General features: G+C 63.3%; 2 protein-coding genes across 2 annotated transcripts in view; both read right to left on the reverse strand.

The window, feature by feature from the left end:
- Positions 1 to 14,180, reverse strand: part of MYO18A (myosin XVIIIA) — a 36,171-nt gene extending 21,991 nt beyond the window's left edge. The window contains exons 1-2 of the mRNA XM_069033647.1: positions 14,114 to 14,180; positions 8,412 to 9,494 (exon numbers count right to left, since the gene is read on the reverse strand). Of these exons, the coding sequence (XP_068889748.1) occupies positions 8,412 to 9,419 (1,008 nt within the window). The 5' untranslated portion in view covers positions 9,420 to 9,494; positions 14,114 to 14,180. The remainder of the gene's footprint in view (positions 1 to 8,411; positions 9,495 to 14,113) is intronic.
- Positions 101 to 3,412, reverse strand: LOC138120629 (uncharacterized). The gene is made up of 8 exons (XM_069033440.1): positions 3,404 to 3,412; positions 3,279 to 3,335; positions 2,223 to 2,900; positions 1,970 to 2,032; positions 1,662 to 1,766; positions 1,048 to 1,262; positions 549 to 650; positions 101 to 188 (listed from the first exon to the last, which is right to left on the reverse strand). Exons 1-8 carry the CDS (start codon positions 3,410 to 3,412, stop codon positions 101 to 103), a joined length of 1,317 nt encoding a protein of 438 aa, XP_068889541.1.
- Positions 14,181 to 15,812: the final 1,632 nt, after the last annotated feature.

Consider the following 15,812-nt stretch of genomic DNA (forward strand, 5'->3'; position numbering starts at 1 on the left):
CTGAAGGACAGCAGATGTGGAGAGGTTGTAGTCACCTGCCCCCTGCCCTGTCTCACCCCCTGCCCACATCTCTGGGACTGGAGGGAGCAGGGCTGGCTGGTCACAGGGCCATGTTCTGGCCATCCAGACCACCTTCACAAGCCACAAGCCCTTCCAGTATGTCCCCAGTTTGCCCACTGGGCTCAGGGCTGCAGAGACCACCGGGATCCTGCCACAGCTTGGGACAGACATAAAGACACAGTGACCCACAGGCACATTCACTACGGCCACCTCGGGCAAGCCTGGAGGGGCCAAGCTCCCAAACCACAGCCCTGAGAGCGGGCACCCATGCCAGCCACGTGTCAGGATGCAGGGACACCAGACATGCTATGGGGACACGGGACATGCTGCAGGGACATGCTGCAGGGACACAGGACACACTGAGGCACATAATGGAGACACACAGGACATGGCACAGGACTGTGACGTGGGAAATGCCAGGCTGGCGTGGCCGGCACAGTGGGGATGTGCCTGGCACACGGAGAGCAGGATGAGCCCCAAAGCCAAACCTGAGCTGCAGCAGGGACGGGGCCAAGAGGAGCTGCCGGCGCATCATCCGCTGGACCCTGGCGAGGCCGAGAGACGGCGGTGAAGGCGAGAAGGGCTCAGCCCTGCCCCGCACACAGCACAGAAAGAGGCGGGGAGGAGCGAGGGGGGGCAAAGCACCGCTGTGCCAAACCCTGCGGGCGCTCCTCATGCCACGGCCACCACTGTGGACAGCGGGGTGGCAAGTCCAGTGCAGTGCTGGACATACATGGAGCTGGGAAGGACGCTGGCCACGAGGCCGTGCTGCCAAAGCCCTGTGGCTGGGGGTCACTGCACTGACCCTGCTCTGAGCTCTGCCACAGCTGCTTTGGCATGAGCCATGCATCCTGCCAATGCCAGCACTCTGCCCCTTCACACCCTGCTCCACACCCCTGCCCGCCCCAGTTGTGCCAGCTCCACTGAGGGCACCCTCCTGGAACATCTGGCTTCCTGGCACAGCCTCGCTGGGGAGGGGAGAGGCACCCAGCCCTGGCTGCCCTGGCACCTGCTGGCCCCGCGGCAGCCCACGGAGCAGGGTGGGATGGGGAAAGCCTTACGCTCCAGCACGAGGCACGGGCGCAGATGCCAGCCCACCGGCAGACAGAGGATGGCAGGGGGTCGCTGGTGGAGGCAGAGGGCTCCTGAGGACGGGGGTACAGTACCTGGCTGGGTGCCGAAGCGGAGGCGGCGGGGTCCAGCTAATGGCAGCAAGGAAGGAGGAGAGAAAGAAGAGAGGGGGTGAGAGGCAGAGAGCAGAAGCAGCACCCTGACAAGCCACAGGGCCCTGGCATGGCCATGACTCACACAGCACCACCAGGACATCATCCATCCCAGCCACCACAGTGTGCCTGGGGCCCCCGTGGGGATGCCGGCAGTTCCCCATGCCCAGCACGCTGGGCTGGGCAGTGATTCCCAAACCCACCAACAGCCCTGGTCATCCATTCCCTGCTGCCAGTGTCACCCAGAGATGGACCATGGGGTTGGCAGCCAGATACAGGGGCACAGTCACTGTGTGCAGAGCACACAGCATGTCTGGGACAGCCACACAGTGCCCACGTCTCCCCGTCCCTGGGAAGGTGACACGCAAGCACCAACACCTCTGGAATTACAGAAGTGGTGAAGATCCTCTCCAGCCGCAGCTGCGCCTCCTCGGATGGGCTCAGCAGGGACGCGGGGCCAGGGGAAGCAGGGTCGGGGGCAGCCTGGAGGCAGAGCACCATTAGCTCCAGGCCAGCTGCCCCACAGACCTCACAGCCCTGGCACATGGGCACCAGTGGGGCCATTGCAAAGGCTTTCCCAGCCCTGCAGCCCATCAGTGCTTGGGGCGGGTCCCAAGGTGAAGGCACAATTGGGTACCAGCGTGTACCCACAGTGTCCAGGGACCTGGGTCCCCACTCCTACACACCTGCTGGGGGGCAGCTGGGGCAGCTTTCACAGGGGTGGGCCGCTTCTCGCTGGTCTGCAGCTTCTTCTCCACATGAAATGGAGGGGAGACAAGGGGCAGTATGATGACGTGGCCACAGCACACACGACTGCCCCAAAAAAGTGACTCCCACCCACACCACACATCCCAAAACCACTGCAAACCATGCAGGTGAGATCACACCATGCTGCACTGGGGACACTTAGAGCATCCCCCACCGTGCACACACCGGTACCTTGTGCCTCTCCAGGGCTGTGGGTTTCAGAGCAGGCGCCTTTGCTGGCTCTGCTTTCCCTCCTGAAGGCTGCACTGGTGGCTGTGGCTTGGCTTCGGCGCCCGGGGACGGCTTTGCGTCCCCTCCAGCCGGCTCACGGGACTTCTCCTGCCTGTCCCCCGGCCGGAGCCGCGGCCGGTGCTCCTTGGTTTTGCCCTTTGCCATGAGGGTTTTGAGCCCCTCTGAGATCTCATCCTTGGGTTCTGGCTTGGCCGGAGCTGAAGGCACCACGGTGGGGGGAGGTGGCGGGGCTGGGGGAGCCGGGACACTGGTACGGCCTATTTCCTCCTTCCTTGGGGGTGGCACTGGCTCAGGAGATTTGGCATCTCGTCCCGGCTCCTTGGCACTGCCAGTGTCCTCCCCTGGCAGGACTTTGCGGACCACCTTGCGCACCACCCGGACCACCTTGCGGCGGGACAGCCCCTGACCATCGTCTCCCTGTTCCTCAGTGGCCGGGCCCTCCAGCCCATTCACAGCTGCCCCATTCAGTACCGGCTCTGGGCTCTTCCCTCTCCCAGGAGGTGGCTCGGGGCTCTTCACAGGCTCAGGGCTCTTAGTGGGTTCAGGGCTCTTCCCAGGCTCAGGTTTTGGGGGCTCAGCTTTCGGGGGTGCAGATGCTGCATCCTTCAGGCTCTCTGACTGCAGCCACAACGACACCGGTGTGAGTGGAGGTCCAGCCTCCACTGCTCTTTGGGACGTGGTGGTGCCCAGGGCTCTGCCCTGCCACGGAGCACAGCTCCCAGCCAGACCCCAGCACTGGGGACACAGCACCCTTCCCCACCAACCTACAGCCCCACAATGAATCCCAGGGCAAGGAGCAGTGGTGACCTCCCTGCCCCACATACAGTGACCCACTGACCCTCAGGCTGCCAGCACGGGGGTAAAACTCAGTGCTCAGGGCATCACTAAGCCCATGACCCTGGATGGTGTCCCCAAGCCCTGTCACAGGGGCTGTTCCCACCAAGGACAAGCCCCATCCCCAAAAGCTCCACCCTGCCCGTGCCCTGTGACACTTACAGCCCCGTCCTCCTTCACGGGTCTTTTCACAGCTAAAGATTTGTCCTCGTCCTTGACCTGAGGGTCAGACAAACAAGAGGAGCACGTTTCAGCCCACTGTGGGGCCTCGCTGCCAGAAAACCCACCAGGACCATTGCTCCATGCCAGCCCCAATTTGCAGCCCACTGCAGGGACAAGGACGTGTGTCCTTCCAGGCTTCCCATCAGCTGAAAAAACAGGGGTGAAGCACAGAGATGCACCCTGGTTATGGCAAACCCCAAAGGTGGGAGAGATGGCCTGGGCCCTCTCATCATGTGCAGCCAGTGAGGGAGCTGGTTCAGAGTCCCACCACTGCTCCTGCAGGGCTCTGTCATTCTGCACGTCACCCCCCCGGTGTCACAGCACGTTTTAAGTGTCACCAGCTAATCTCTGCAGCAGCCGCAAGTGGGACATGCCAGATCCCTGCTGACCCGGGGAAACCAGGGGCCTCTGGGGGAGGTGGGCGGCCAAACTCTGCCCTGAGCCATGTCTCTGAGTGCCAGGACTTGGCTGTGACACTGTGGTGGCAGCGTGTGGTGCATCCTGTGGCCAGCACACCCCGACTCGCCATCACACAGCAGCTCCTGGCTGGCAGGTGGCACTAAGGTGGCTCACACTGAGTTAGGGGCTGCACCAGCCACTGGCAAAGCCGTTAGTGATGGTGTTAGTGATCACATGCATGGCTGTGTTGGTGACCCCAGCCCTGGCCAAGCTCCTGTTTGCCTGGCACAGCCCCTGTCATGGCAGCACAGTGAGGCTGGGAGTGCTGCTCCAAACACGGTGCCAGCACTGGGCAAACTGGGGGAGCCGGTCAGCAGCGTGACCCAAATGTGGGGTGCAGGCAAACATGCGAGAGAGACTTCCCTTCTGCTCCCAGAATGCAAACCGGGATGAGAACGCCATGGTGATGTCTCATGGAGCCGCAGCCCTGGCTGGGGAGAGAGGGAGAGGTGAGACGGACTGGGGACAGCACACAGAACGCCAAACCACGGCCCAGGGTACAGGCATGGTGCCCTTCCCCACCTGGGATCCTCAGGAGCGGGGGTCTGAGCCCACCTGGCCCTGCCCAGCATACAAACAGTGCCCGCAGGAGGGGCTCTGGGGACAGGCAGGTGACCAGTCTGAGACCTAGCAAAGCTCACCGTGCAAAAAAAGCCCCTTTAGTCAGGCTGCAGGACCGTGGCCCCACTCCCCCGAGCGGGCCAGCCCGCTGCGGTAAGCAAATGCCAGGGTGAGGGAAGGGATATTTTCTGCCCCAGCTCCCTGCTTGCCCTGAGAGCCAGGGTTTATTCTGAGCCTGACCCTGTGCCAGCAGCCAGGCAGCTCTGGTGGGACCTCCTGCCCTGGATGGCAATCGCTCTCCAACCCCAGGTTGTGCTTGGGGCCACTGGGGAGAAGCCCCCTCCCATGGCCAGGTGTGGCACAGGGGAGCCACCAAACCAACCCAGCAGTCTGGGAGTACATCCCTGAGGGCTCCCCTGTACCCCCCAACCATCACCATGCTGTGAAATGCCAGTGCCAGGAGCACAGGCTGAGCACTAGGGTCTGGAGATGAACCCACCTGTGGGTCAGAACCCCCCCAAACCCCCTGCCCACAGCACTCCCACCTCCAAGCAGCCTGGCACTGCCACAAAGGTCTCCAGAGAGCACTGGCCATGAGGTCCCCACAACAAACAACCCCCAGCCACCAAAGCGCCACAGGGGTGGGTTCAGCCTCACAGTCCCCACTCCCAGCGCCAGGACTGTCTCCCACATGCCCCCCTCGTGCTCCCCAAGCCGTGCTGGCCACGCCGGGGGTCCCCACCTTACCAGAGGGAGCCAGGAGCGGGGTTTCCGCCGGGGCGAGCGCGGCACCGCACGGGAGAGGCACTAGTGGGGCGGCAGCCGGCAGCGGGGACAGCTGGGCTGATAGGGCCACCCTAAAAATAGCCGAGGAATGCGAGGGCCCCGCCGGCGCAGCAGCAGCCGGAGGGAGAGCTGGGGGGGAACACGCGGGCAGTGGGGCCTCGCCACCACCACCGTCACCGCCGCCACTGCCAGAGGAAGTGATGTGGGCTCCGCCGCGGGGGGAACTGCCCGGCCTCCGTCCACACGGAGAGAGTGAGAAAGACACCCCCAAGCCAAGTGCAGCTGTGGAGCTGGGGGAGCCAGGGAGGGCTCTGTGCCTCAAGATATGGGGTTGCACACTCCTGTACCCCGGGGTGCCTGGTGTCAGAGCTGGGTTCCTGGTGTCGTGCCAGGCGGTGCAACCCTGACACTTCTTGTTCCTCCTTCAGCTTTCCCATGAACACAAGATCCCCCCAAAATGCTCCTGGGGATGGATAGCACCCCAGCAGCCCATGGTAAAGACATTTTCATGGCAAAGCTGCCTCTGGAAGTCCAAGGTCTCCCTGGAAACAGCGGGAGTGGGGCAGCGGGCAAGGGGCTGGGGGTTGGGGGCCTCCCCGTGAGGGGGCTGCTGGAAGGAGCTGGTGGCAGGGAGCCAAGCACGCTGGTGGCATGGAGGAGCAGCACTGACACAGGCATGGCACACTGGGACCCCAGCTGGCAGCTGAGCAGGTCCCTGCCCGATCTAAAGGAGACAGATGTGTCCTGAGCAAAAGACCATTCCCATGGGAAGCAGGGGGTTCCAGCCTGGCACACCCCACTGCACAAGGGACAGGCCACATCAAACACCCTTGGCAGGGCCGGCATAACACAGCAGAGAGTGCCTGTGGTGACACAGGTGTCCCCAGAGAGCTGGGAGGATTGAAGACACCTCCACTGTGATGCCCAGCCCAGCTGTTTGGTGACAGCAGCATTTCTGCCTGGCCAACATTATTTCTCTCACTCCTTTGCCAGGAAATTTGACAGACACGTGCTGGCCCATGGCTGAGCCCACTGGACACAAGCCCCCTCCCAGGACCCCTTGGGACTCCCCCACACTGGGACACCACAGCAGCACCAACCCCTCAGTGAGAGCAGAAAAAGAGCCAAACCAAGAACTTCACAAGCACGGAAAAACGATAAAAGTGCCTCTAACACGATGAGAGTCCCACATCCCACCCTGGTGGGACACAGGGAACCCAGCCACGCCATGGCACAGTGGCCTTGCACCCTGGGGACAGCGACCTGCAGGGACCTGGGTGCCCGTGGACAGTGGCACGCAAGGTCAGCCAGTGCCCCCGCCGGATGCCTGTGGTCCTGCTGCAGCCCTGGAGCGGTCAGAGGCGTTTCTGGAATATTTCTGCTGGGCCGGCGCACGCCTGGGCCCTGCCTGAGGAATTTCGCCGATAAATAAATAAATACGAGTGTGGAGCCGAGCCAGCCCAGCTGCCCCACTCTGGGAGCAAGCCTGGGACACAGAGGGGGTTTCACCCCATCCCCAATACCCGGCCACGCTGTGGCACTGGCTGGCCCCCTGTCACCCCACAGCACTGACAACCCCACGAGATGCGGCGGGTGCTGCCCCTGCCCAGCCGGGTCCACAGGGACAAGGGTGACTCAGCACAGACCTGGTGAGGGGGTTAAACCCCCTCCATGGTGCACAGAGAGCCTGGCACCGTCCTGCCCCAGCTGGGGAGGGGCTTCCAGAGCAACAGCCCAAAATATGTCTATAATTTCCTGTTTCAAAAAGGATCATTTTTATTTAAATTAGGACCAGAAACATTCCAGGGAGCTTAGTGGGGCCTGGGGGAGAACCAGGCCTCCCTGTGTGCCAGCACCTTGTGTGAGAGACCCCCAAGTGCACCCAGCTCCCCAGTCTGGGCTCCCTAGTACCGGCAAAGCCACAGCGTGTCACTCTGGTGCACCAAGCAGGAGGAGGAGGCATCCCGTGCCGGGAGGTGCCTGTGCTGCGGTGGCAACCCCACGACACGGTCAGTGCCAGCCCTCTGGCCAGCTCCCACCGGCTGATGCCGTCAAACCACACCACGTTCCGGCACAAGGCTGCAGCCTCTCCCATGCAGTCCCAGCGGCACCGGCGTCTCCTCTCTCCCTTCCCAGCCCAGCCCTGCGCTCCTGGAAGGCACAAACGCCTCGCTGGCCCCGTGTGCCAACATCCAGCGCACACCTGCCTCCGTGCCAGGGTCACAGCCGTGCCCCGTGTCCACACGGGGTTATCCAGGCAGCACTGCCCGGTGACGCCTGCAGGGCTCCGGGGAGGAGCTGCGGGGAAGCCACCGCTGTGGCTTGGCACAGACTCCACCCCGCGGTGCCGGCATCTGCTCGAGGAGCGCATGGAGCCCCGTAGTCACCCTCACGCCATCCTGGCCACCATCCCGCAGGCACAGGGCCTCGCCATGCTCACTGTGGTTCTCGCCAGTGCAAGCAACCTGCTCTGCAGGCACAGGCATCCTCCACCCCTAAGAAAGGCTTAAAAACACACTAAACAAGTCCAGTTTTATGCTAAACAATGCCACGCTGCTGCATCCCGTGCCATGGTGGAGGGGGTCCAGCCCTGCAGGCTGCTGGCACTTGAGGGGGCTCTGCTGCCGGCTGGTCAGGACTCTGGTTAGCTTGTGGCAGGGTCAGCAGTGGAGGGCAGCAGGCGTGAGGGATGTGGGTCACCCAGCCATTAAGTTTCTATTTATACAGCAGCAGCAGCAGCAGCCGCGTACGCAGGGCTGCGCACACCAGCAGCAGCTCCCGGCCCCTGGCACGCTGTGTGCCTGCCCCAGTCCCCGGGGAGGATCCCAGTGGGGGACGCCAGCGTGGGCAGTGGAGCAGGCAGTGTCCTTCTGCAAAGTAGCCTTTGGAATTTCCTGGCAGTGAGGAGCAAAGCTCCCTTCTCAGCTGGACCGTGCTCTGTCAGCAAAGAGATGGGGACAGACTTCCCGCAGGCAATGCAGAGCTGGGCTCTCCTGCAACCCCTCTGGCAGGAGGCAGACCCAACCCAACAGCACCCTGAGCATCTTGGGGGGCAAAACCCACCAGTGACGATTTGCAAGACCTGATGCACCACTGCTGCATCCCAGCCACAGCCTCCCACTCCTCCCTGTGCATCACTCCTGGCCGGAGCAGCCCCAGCACCCGCTCTTTCCCACAGCCCCTGCCAACCTAAACACCCCCGCGAGGACGCTGGCGCTGGCAGAACGCAGGCCCGGCAGGGCCCGTGGCGGGGCCGGCGTTACTCACATCCCAGGCAGCACGGCGTGTCCCCTGGCCGCCCCGCAGCCAGCAGCGGCTCAGCTCGCTCAGCTCCAGGATGGGCTGCACCTTCAGCTGCACCGTCTCCCCCGACTGCCGGATCATCTCCACGATCTCATCCCGGGATTTGTTCTCCACGTTCCGCCCGTTGATCTCCACCAGCCGGTCGCCCGGCACCAAGCCCAAGGCCAAGTCTTTGGTGCCGGCTCCGGGCTCGGCGAAGTGCACGATGCGCCGGTACACCTGCCCGTCGGTGCCGCGGTCCAGCATGGTGGTGCGGCGCAGGGAGAAGCCGAAATCGCCGGTGTTGCGCCTCTGCAGCTCCAGCTGCCGTGGGGTGGGGGGCTGGGGGGGCACCAGGGCGGGCAGCCGCAGCTCGGTAGGGAACCTCTTGCCGACGAGCTCCGGCACCCTGGCACGCAGGGAGGTGGTGAGAGGGGCGCAGGGCTGTCCGGGGGGAACCCCCTGCTTGTCGAGTGGGGTCTCCAGCATGCGCACCTCCACCTGGGGGGACGGGGCTGCCGAGTGCTCAGAGGGCGTGGAGGTCTCTGAGGTGCTCTCATCCCGGCTTTTCTGGGAGAAGGAGAAGCGTTTGACAATCACCTGGGAGTTCTGCTTGGCCAGGGAGCCGAACTTGGCTGCCCGCTGCAGCACTGAGCCCTTGAAGTTGGTATCCTCCGCCTTGAGATCGTCGCTGGAGCTGGCCGTGCTCAGGTGGCCCGAGTCCAAGATGACGCTGCCCCGATTGCTGTCAGAGTCAATATCTGTGAGGTGCAGCTCAGAGCCACTGGCCACTTTAATGGGGATGGGGTTGGAGATCTCCAGACGGGTCTTGGAGTCCCGCTTGGAGGCACGGTTGAGGTTGAAGAAGCCCCGGCGCATGCTCATCTCCTCCAGGCTCTTGAGCTCAGCTGCTGACATTCGCTCCTTTTTCTCCTTCTTCTTCTCCTTCCGGGTCCCATCCTTCTCTTTGTCCTTTTTCATCAGGTTGAACATGGTGATGGGGGGCTCGGGGTGCTCTTGCCCCCACGGCAGGGCACTGGGTTGGGGTGCTGGTCACGGCACGGCCGCCTGTGCAGGACAGACAGGAAGGGTGCCATCAGAGAGCAGCACGGCCAACACCCACCCACCACCCTCCATCCACCCCATTGGTCACCCCAGCTGCCACCCCCAACCCCTGGGCCATGCCCCAGTATTCCTGCCCTCCCCGGGGACTGCAGCACCACAGGGCTGAGACTGCCCCAGTCAATGTGTCCTTGCCCTGGCTGGGCACCAAGCCCCAGGGATGCAACAGGGATGGTCCTGTACCCCCAGAGACACCCCAAAAGAAGCCCAGAAGCCTGGCAGTGCCTGGCACCGGGGCTGATTGCAGGCAAGGCCCTCAGCAGCTCAGGAGCTGTTTGGGAGCAGCACGAGTGGGCAGGAAAGAAAATATCCTGGTAGCTTTTGCAGCAGTTACTGCCGGCACGGACACTCCCCAGGGTAAAACCCCCATCCCATCCAGCCACCAGCGTCCTGCCTGCTGTTCAAAAGCCCCTTGTCAAGGAAACAGAGGCCTTTCTGCTGCTCATCCTGGTTCTGGCCACCGCAAACCACAGGGACTGCCGTGGGCAGTGTCCCCACCAGGGAGGAGCTGGAAACACGGCCTGGAGCAAAGGTTGCTCTAATAAACAGGAACCTGTAAAATCACATCCCTCCCAACACTGATAAGTGTCTAATTTTAGCCAGGGCGATGTAGAGGCTCGTGACGCTGCCGGCGACCTCCAGGAACAGTCGCTCTTTCATTCGGGCATCCCGCGCAGAGCGGGGGGAGCACCCAGCTTCCAGTGGGAAAAACACGGCGGGGCAGAAAACCCAGCTCCCTCCTGGAAAACCCCATGTGCACCCCGTGTCTGGGGACACCCAGTGCCTGGGGGCATCCACAGTCTCACCCTGCATGGGGTGCTATGGGATTCCTCTGCCCCTGGGGTAACTGGTAGCCCCCCCCCCAACCTCCATCGAGCGCTTGGGCTGCCGGTAAACAACTCCAAAGTGGAGCAGGCGGCTGGCAGCACCCGTGGGACGGGCTGACAGCTATATATAACAGGGCAGGAAACTGCACAGGAACTTAACCTCAGCACAAAGGACAACAGGAAAGCTCCCCACGTTTGAAGCATCTGCTTTAGAGCTCTCTGACGGGTGTGGGGACAAGGTTTGGGATGGGTAGCGCTGCCCATGGTGGCAGTGTGGGCTCTGCCTGGGGTGCAGGGATGTGCTGTGCCAAGCTGCACCTTGGCTCCAGCACAGCATCAGTACTGCATCACCATCACTGCCTGGACCATCTCCCTGCAAGGGCACATGGTCTCCACTGCCCTTGAACACACTCAGTGGGACAAGGGAAACCTGTTTTCCCCTAGGCAAAGCCATACAGGGATGGCAGGGAACTCCCTGAACCTCGATGCCCCTCGGGGCCAAGGCAGAAGCACACAGTGCACGGGAGAGGCCTGGCCACAGGGCAGGTGAGGACAAAGCTCAGAAAGCCATGGCACAGTGTTGGCCCTGGGTGTGTGATACCTCTGAGGCAGTGAGGGGAAGCAGCCCGAGGGACAAGGTCAGGCTTGCAGCTGCAAGGCTCCTGGCCATGGCCAGAGGTGCTGCCACAGTTCTGCCCACATCATCCAGCCCCGGGGTTCTGGCTGCTCTGCCTTCTTCACAGCACCTGGGGCTTTACCCAGACCCAGAGCAGGACCTGGGCAGGGCAGGACCCCAACACACATAAAAACAAACCAGTTCCTTTCTCCTCTCCCAGAACTGCTGGCTGTGGGGTGATCGCTGACCCGAGCCATGGGACAGCACAGCAGGTGCTGTCACAAAGGGCCCCATGGCCGTACCATCCTGGGGGTGCCAAGGCCTCAGCACAGGCAGGGAGGGAACCACCTGCACCTGTTCCTGTCCCCTCTGTGTGACATGTACCACTGGTACCACAGCAGCCTGGGCATCCCTGAAGCTGTAGAAAGGGCTGCACCCCTGGGAGCACCCAGTGCTCACCCCATGGCATGGAAGGGGCTGCTGGGACCCTTCCCGGGGATCCCTTGGGAGCAGAGCCACTCATCAGGCAGGTGCTGGTTAGAGCCTCAGCGCCAGGAGACAGGCAGCCAGCGCGCTCTTTGTCCTCGGTGGTTTCTCTCCCGGCACACAGGCTGCCTCCCAGCCTTTGTATGCCCAACAAAAAGGGGGAACAGCGTTCCCAGCCGCATCGCTAATCAGGCAGCACTGGCGGCCACTGCCGCAGCCACGTGTGTCCCACTCAGGGCCACAATAGGCAGCAGTGGGGCAGGGAGACAGGACTTCTGTGGGCTGGGGAAAGGACCGCAGCATCCCCCCTGCATTGGTCTCCCCAGCCCACGTGGAAATTGTGGTTTGTTCCCTTTTCCCCAAGAAAGCTCCTGCCACGGATGGGTGCAGCCCCATGCCGTGAGCAGGAGGCGGCTGCCGAGCGTCTCCTTGCTCCTGATTCAGCCCCAACGCGCCTTCCCTGACTCAGCCCGGGCTCGCTCCGGGACTCCCCTTGGCCAGGCATGTTTGGGGCAGCAGCGTGCACGAGCCGTGACAGGGAAGGGAGAGGCGCCCGCCGGCGCTGGCTGCGCTCTGGGATCGCACGCGAGGATGCTGCTGTGTGACACTGGGCTGGCAAAAGATGAGGATGTCACCTTGGAAGGGCCAGATGGCAGAAAGAGAGATGCATCTCAATGCTCCCCAAGCCAAACGTCCTCCCTGAGCCACTCAAGCAGGAGCCGGATGCACCTTCCCCCATGTTCCCTCCACCACAGCCATGAGCCCCCGTGTCCCTGCCAGGGCGTCAGAGAGTTCCAGGCAGGGAGGAAGGCGTTCACTGAAACTCCCAGCCACTCCTTCCGTGCTCGAGACGCAATCTCGTCCGACACGCTCCCGTGCAGGGACCTGCACAGCAAGTTTCACGGTCACCTGCTCTCCCTGCTCTGCTCCCCGATGCCAGCAGTAGGGCTGTGCTCCCACACCACTTTGGCACAGGAGCTGGTGGCTGTCCTCTGCTTGGGCACACCATGTTGGGGTACCCCATGTCCTGGCTGCGCCCAGCCAGGAAGGGATGATGCTGTGCCAGGGAGTGGGAGCTGCTGGCAGCAATTCCGAGCGGCCAGGCCAGCTCCCATGCAGGGCAAATGGGAGCTGACCTGCGTGATGGCTCTTTGCTGGACACAAGTTTTCCATGAAACAAGGAAATTTAGGGGGTTTCCAAAACCCTCTGCAGTGCCTTCCCTTACAGACAATGCTGGAATGTGTCAAGAGGAAAACAATCCCGGATCTACCTGAGTCACAGATGAGATGTGCCAACAGGCTGTCCCCAGAGCAGGATTTCAGGCCCTCCTGCTGCAGGAACCCCATGTCCAACAGCAAAGGGGACCCAGACTGGTTGTGAGGGGTCACTCTGGGCCAGGAGGGTGCAGGGGGTGCAAGCATCTGCCTCGCCCCAAAGCCAGGAAATGACACAGCTTGAGAGGTCTTATAGGGTAAACACAGAGGTAGTGGGGCAGGATCCCGGCTGGGCTGCCAGGTGGGAGATGGTTCCATGACCAGCTGAGGGAGGACAGGTGGGTTACAGCCCCCTCAGCACAGGCCTCCCTCATTACCCTTTTCCAGCCCCAAATTCACAGCCTGACGCCCTGCATGGCCCAGCCCATGGCAAAGGTGAAGGGCTGAGCCCCAGCTTGTCAGTGGGCAAAGTCCAGGGCTGATGCAGCTGTGGTGGGAATGCTCAGCTCCCGATTGGGATGGGACAGTGGGCAGGGGTCCCCCAGTTCTGGAGTGCCAGGGCCAGCCTTGGGGTGTAGGAACACACTGCCATGTGCCCACACTTTCCTGTAATTGCCCTAAGTTTAGCTCTGGCACTGGCTGACCAGAAAATTTGCATCTCACAGGCCGGCTGGAAACCACACGATTTAGGGATGTGCATCCCAGCCCTTGCCCGATGCTCCAAATATTCCTCTCTGGGAAAATTAACAGGCGCTGGAGTAGCCACAGCCCTGCGAGCCCCCACCACCCCCAGCACAGCAGCTTGCTGAGGGCCACCCACCTCTGTCACTCCAAAAAAAGTGCCTCAGGTGCCAGCGGCACCGGCCCCAGCAGCGATGTGGCTAGCGGCGAGCCAGGCTAATGGCTTTGGATGTAATTCCCTGGTGGTGTGGGAAAGGCCCAGGCCAGCGGGTTCTCCCTGCAAGCAGGGCTGGCCCTGGGGAGCCCTGCAGCGGGTACCGGGGTACCCAACACGGAGCACCTGATATGGGGCACCCTGCAGGGGGGACACACAGGGACACCGCACACAGAAACACACCCCGCACAAGGTGACACACACATGCAAACACGCACACGCCTGACACCGGGGGCTGCACAGGCGCTGCAAGACAAGAGCGGGCCATGCTCACACCCACACCCCGCAACCGGGGGGCGGCACCGGGGGGGTCGGCACCCACCCACCCACCCATCTACAGCCGTTGTGCAACGCCGGGGGGGCACGGGCACGGCTGAGCTCGGCTCGGCTCGGCTCGGCCCGGCCCGGCCCGCCGGGGGGGCGATGCAGCCGCGGCCCGCCCCGCGCCGGGCGGTGCGTGCCGGTGCCCCGGCCGCGGTGCGGGTGGCCGGTGGCCGGTCCCGGTGGGATGGCGGCGGGTACTCACCCAGCGGCGGCGGCGGAGCGGGGCCCGGTGGTGGCGGCGGCGGTGCCGGGCCCCGGCGGCGGCGCGGGGCGGGGCGGGGCGGGGCGGGGCGGCCCCGCACCGGGGCGGGCACTGCCGGCTGTGCGCGCGCCGCCCGCCGCGCCGGGCGCGGCTCCGGTCGGCACGGAACGGAGCGGCGGCCCTGCCCACCCGGGAGCGCCGCTGCGCCCCGCAACCCGGCTACAACCCCCGTGCGGACCGGCGCCCGCAGCCCGGCGCGCACCCCGCATCGGTGCAATCCCCCCGCCCCACAGCCACGAACCGGGGTGTCACCCCGCACCCCCCCGCACACCGTGTGTGCGCACACCCCCGGTGTGACACGGTGACACACCGTCCATCTGGCAGTTCCCGCACGCACACACGGCCCGATCCTCACGCACACTCACGTGTTGTGCTCTCGCACTGGTGCACACGCAGCCCCGTGCATCGCACAATGCACACACGCACTCCTGGGGTTCTCCTTTTTGGAAGAATCCCATTAGGAACAGGACTGGATCCAGACAGGGAAGGCTGCAGGCTGCTGGCCAGAGCAGGGTGACCAGTGCCCGCTGGCCCCAGTGTGGGGAATACAAAGCCGGCCATGGCAGAGCTGCCTGCAGAGCCACTCTGCAGCTTCTCCCGCAGCACCTGTCCCCAGCGAGGGCTGTCAGCCTGCAGGGACTGACTGTGAGGACAGTGCGAGAGTGCCCTGCTGCTCTGTCCAGGAGACCGCCCGTGGTTAACAATGAGCATCTCCCAGCACACCCAGCAGCGAGAGCAGCATAGTCTTTGTTACACCCCGTCCACTGGTGTCCAGCTTTGGGACGTCACTCCGGGGTTGGTCACACACAACGAGAATCCTGGGACAGATGGTTTCAGGATAAGCCCTGCCTTATCAGTGCTGGGACAACCTCCCTTCCTATCGGGCGTGGAAGCAACTGGTCCCAGGAAAGCTGGAGTGGGGCTTTGGGAACAGGGGCCCCAGAGAGAGGCATTAACAAGCTCTTTCCAAAAGCACTTTTCAGGCAGTGCTCAATCTCTGATGGGAAGATCAGGATGGATAGAGAGACGACAGGGACAGTGCCCTGTCACAAGGTACCCCAGGGGACTCACTCCAAACCCCTGCTGCCATCCTACCATCGCTGGCTGAGTCCTGTGGTCCTGGCTCTCCCACCATCAGCCTGTGAGCCACTCTTGGGACACACCTTTCTGGGTGTCATAAGCCCTGCTCCCTTGCAATGGTAAAGCTGGCTGTGATTTCCAGCCCACAGCCTGTGCCCAGGACATGGTCCCACAGCAGCAGCAGAGCAGGACACATGGGGCATGGCAGAGCAAGCTGGCAGCTGAGCAAGGAGCCCTGTGCTGGGCCCTGGCCCGAGGGAGGAGTGGAGTGGAGGAGATGCAGCCCTTGCAGGGGCGGAGGACGGCGGCAGCGAGCGCAGCCGCCTGCTTTTGTCACACTGTCCTTTGTCCCAGGCACGTGGCACCAAGCACAGGGAGTCGCAGCCATCCGGAGAGCAGGGATGGGGTCGAGTGATCTGGAAGGGCGGCAGAGCCCGTCTGAACTTTCAGGAGGGTTTTCCAGCTGCGGTGGCGAGGGCACACATTGTGTGGCTGTAACTCTGCCCTGCTCGCTGGCACAGGTGGGTGAACAGCCAGTTACAGCCTGTGGCAGCTCCTG

The sequence above is a fragment of the Aphelocoma coerulescens genome, chromosome 19 (genome assembly GCF_041296385.1).
Source record: "Aphelocoma coerulescens isolate FSJ_1873_10779 chromosome 19, UR_Acoe_1.0, whole genome shotgun sequence".
NCBI classification, from domain to species: Eukaryota; Metazoa; Chordata; class Aves; order Passeriformes; family Corvidae; genus Aphelocoma; species Aphelocoma coerulescens.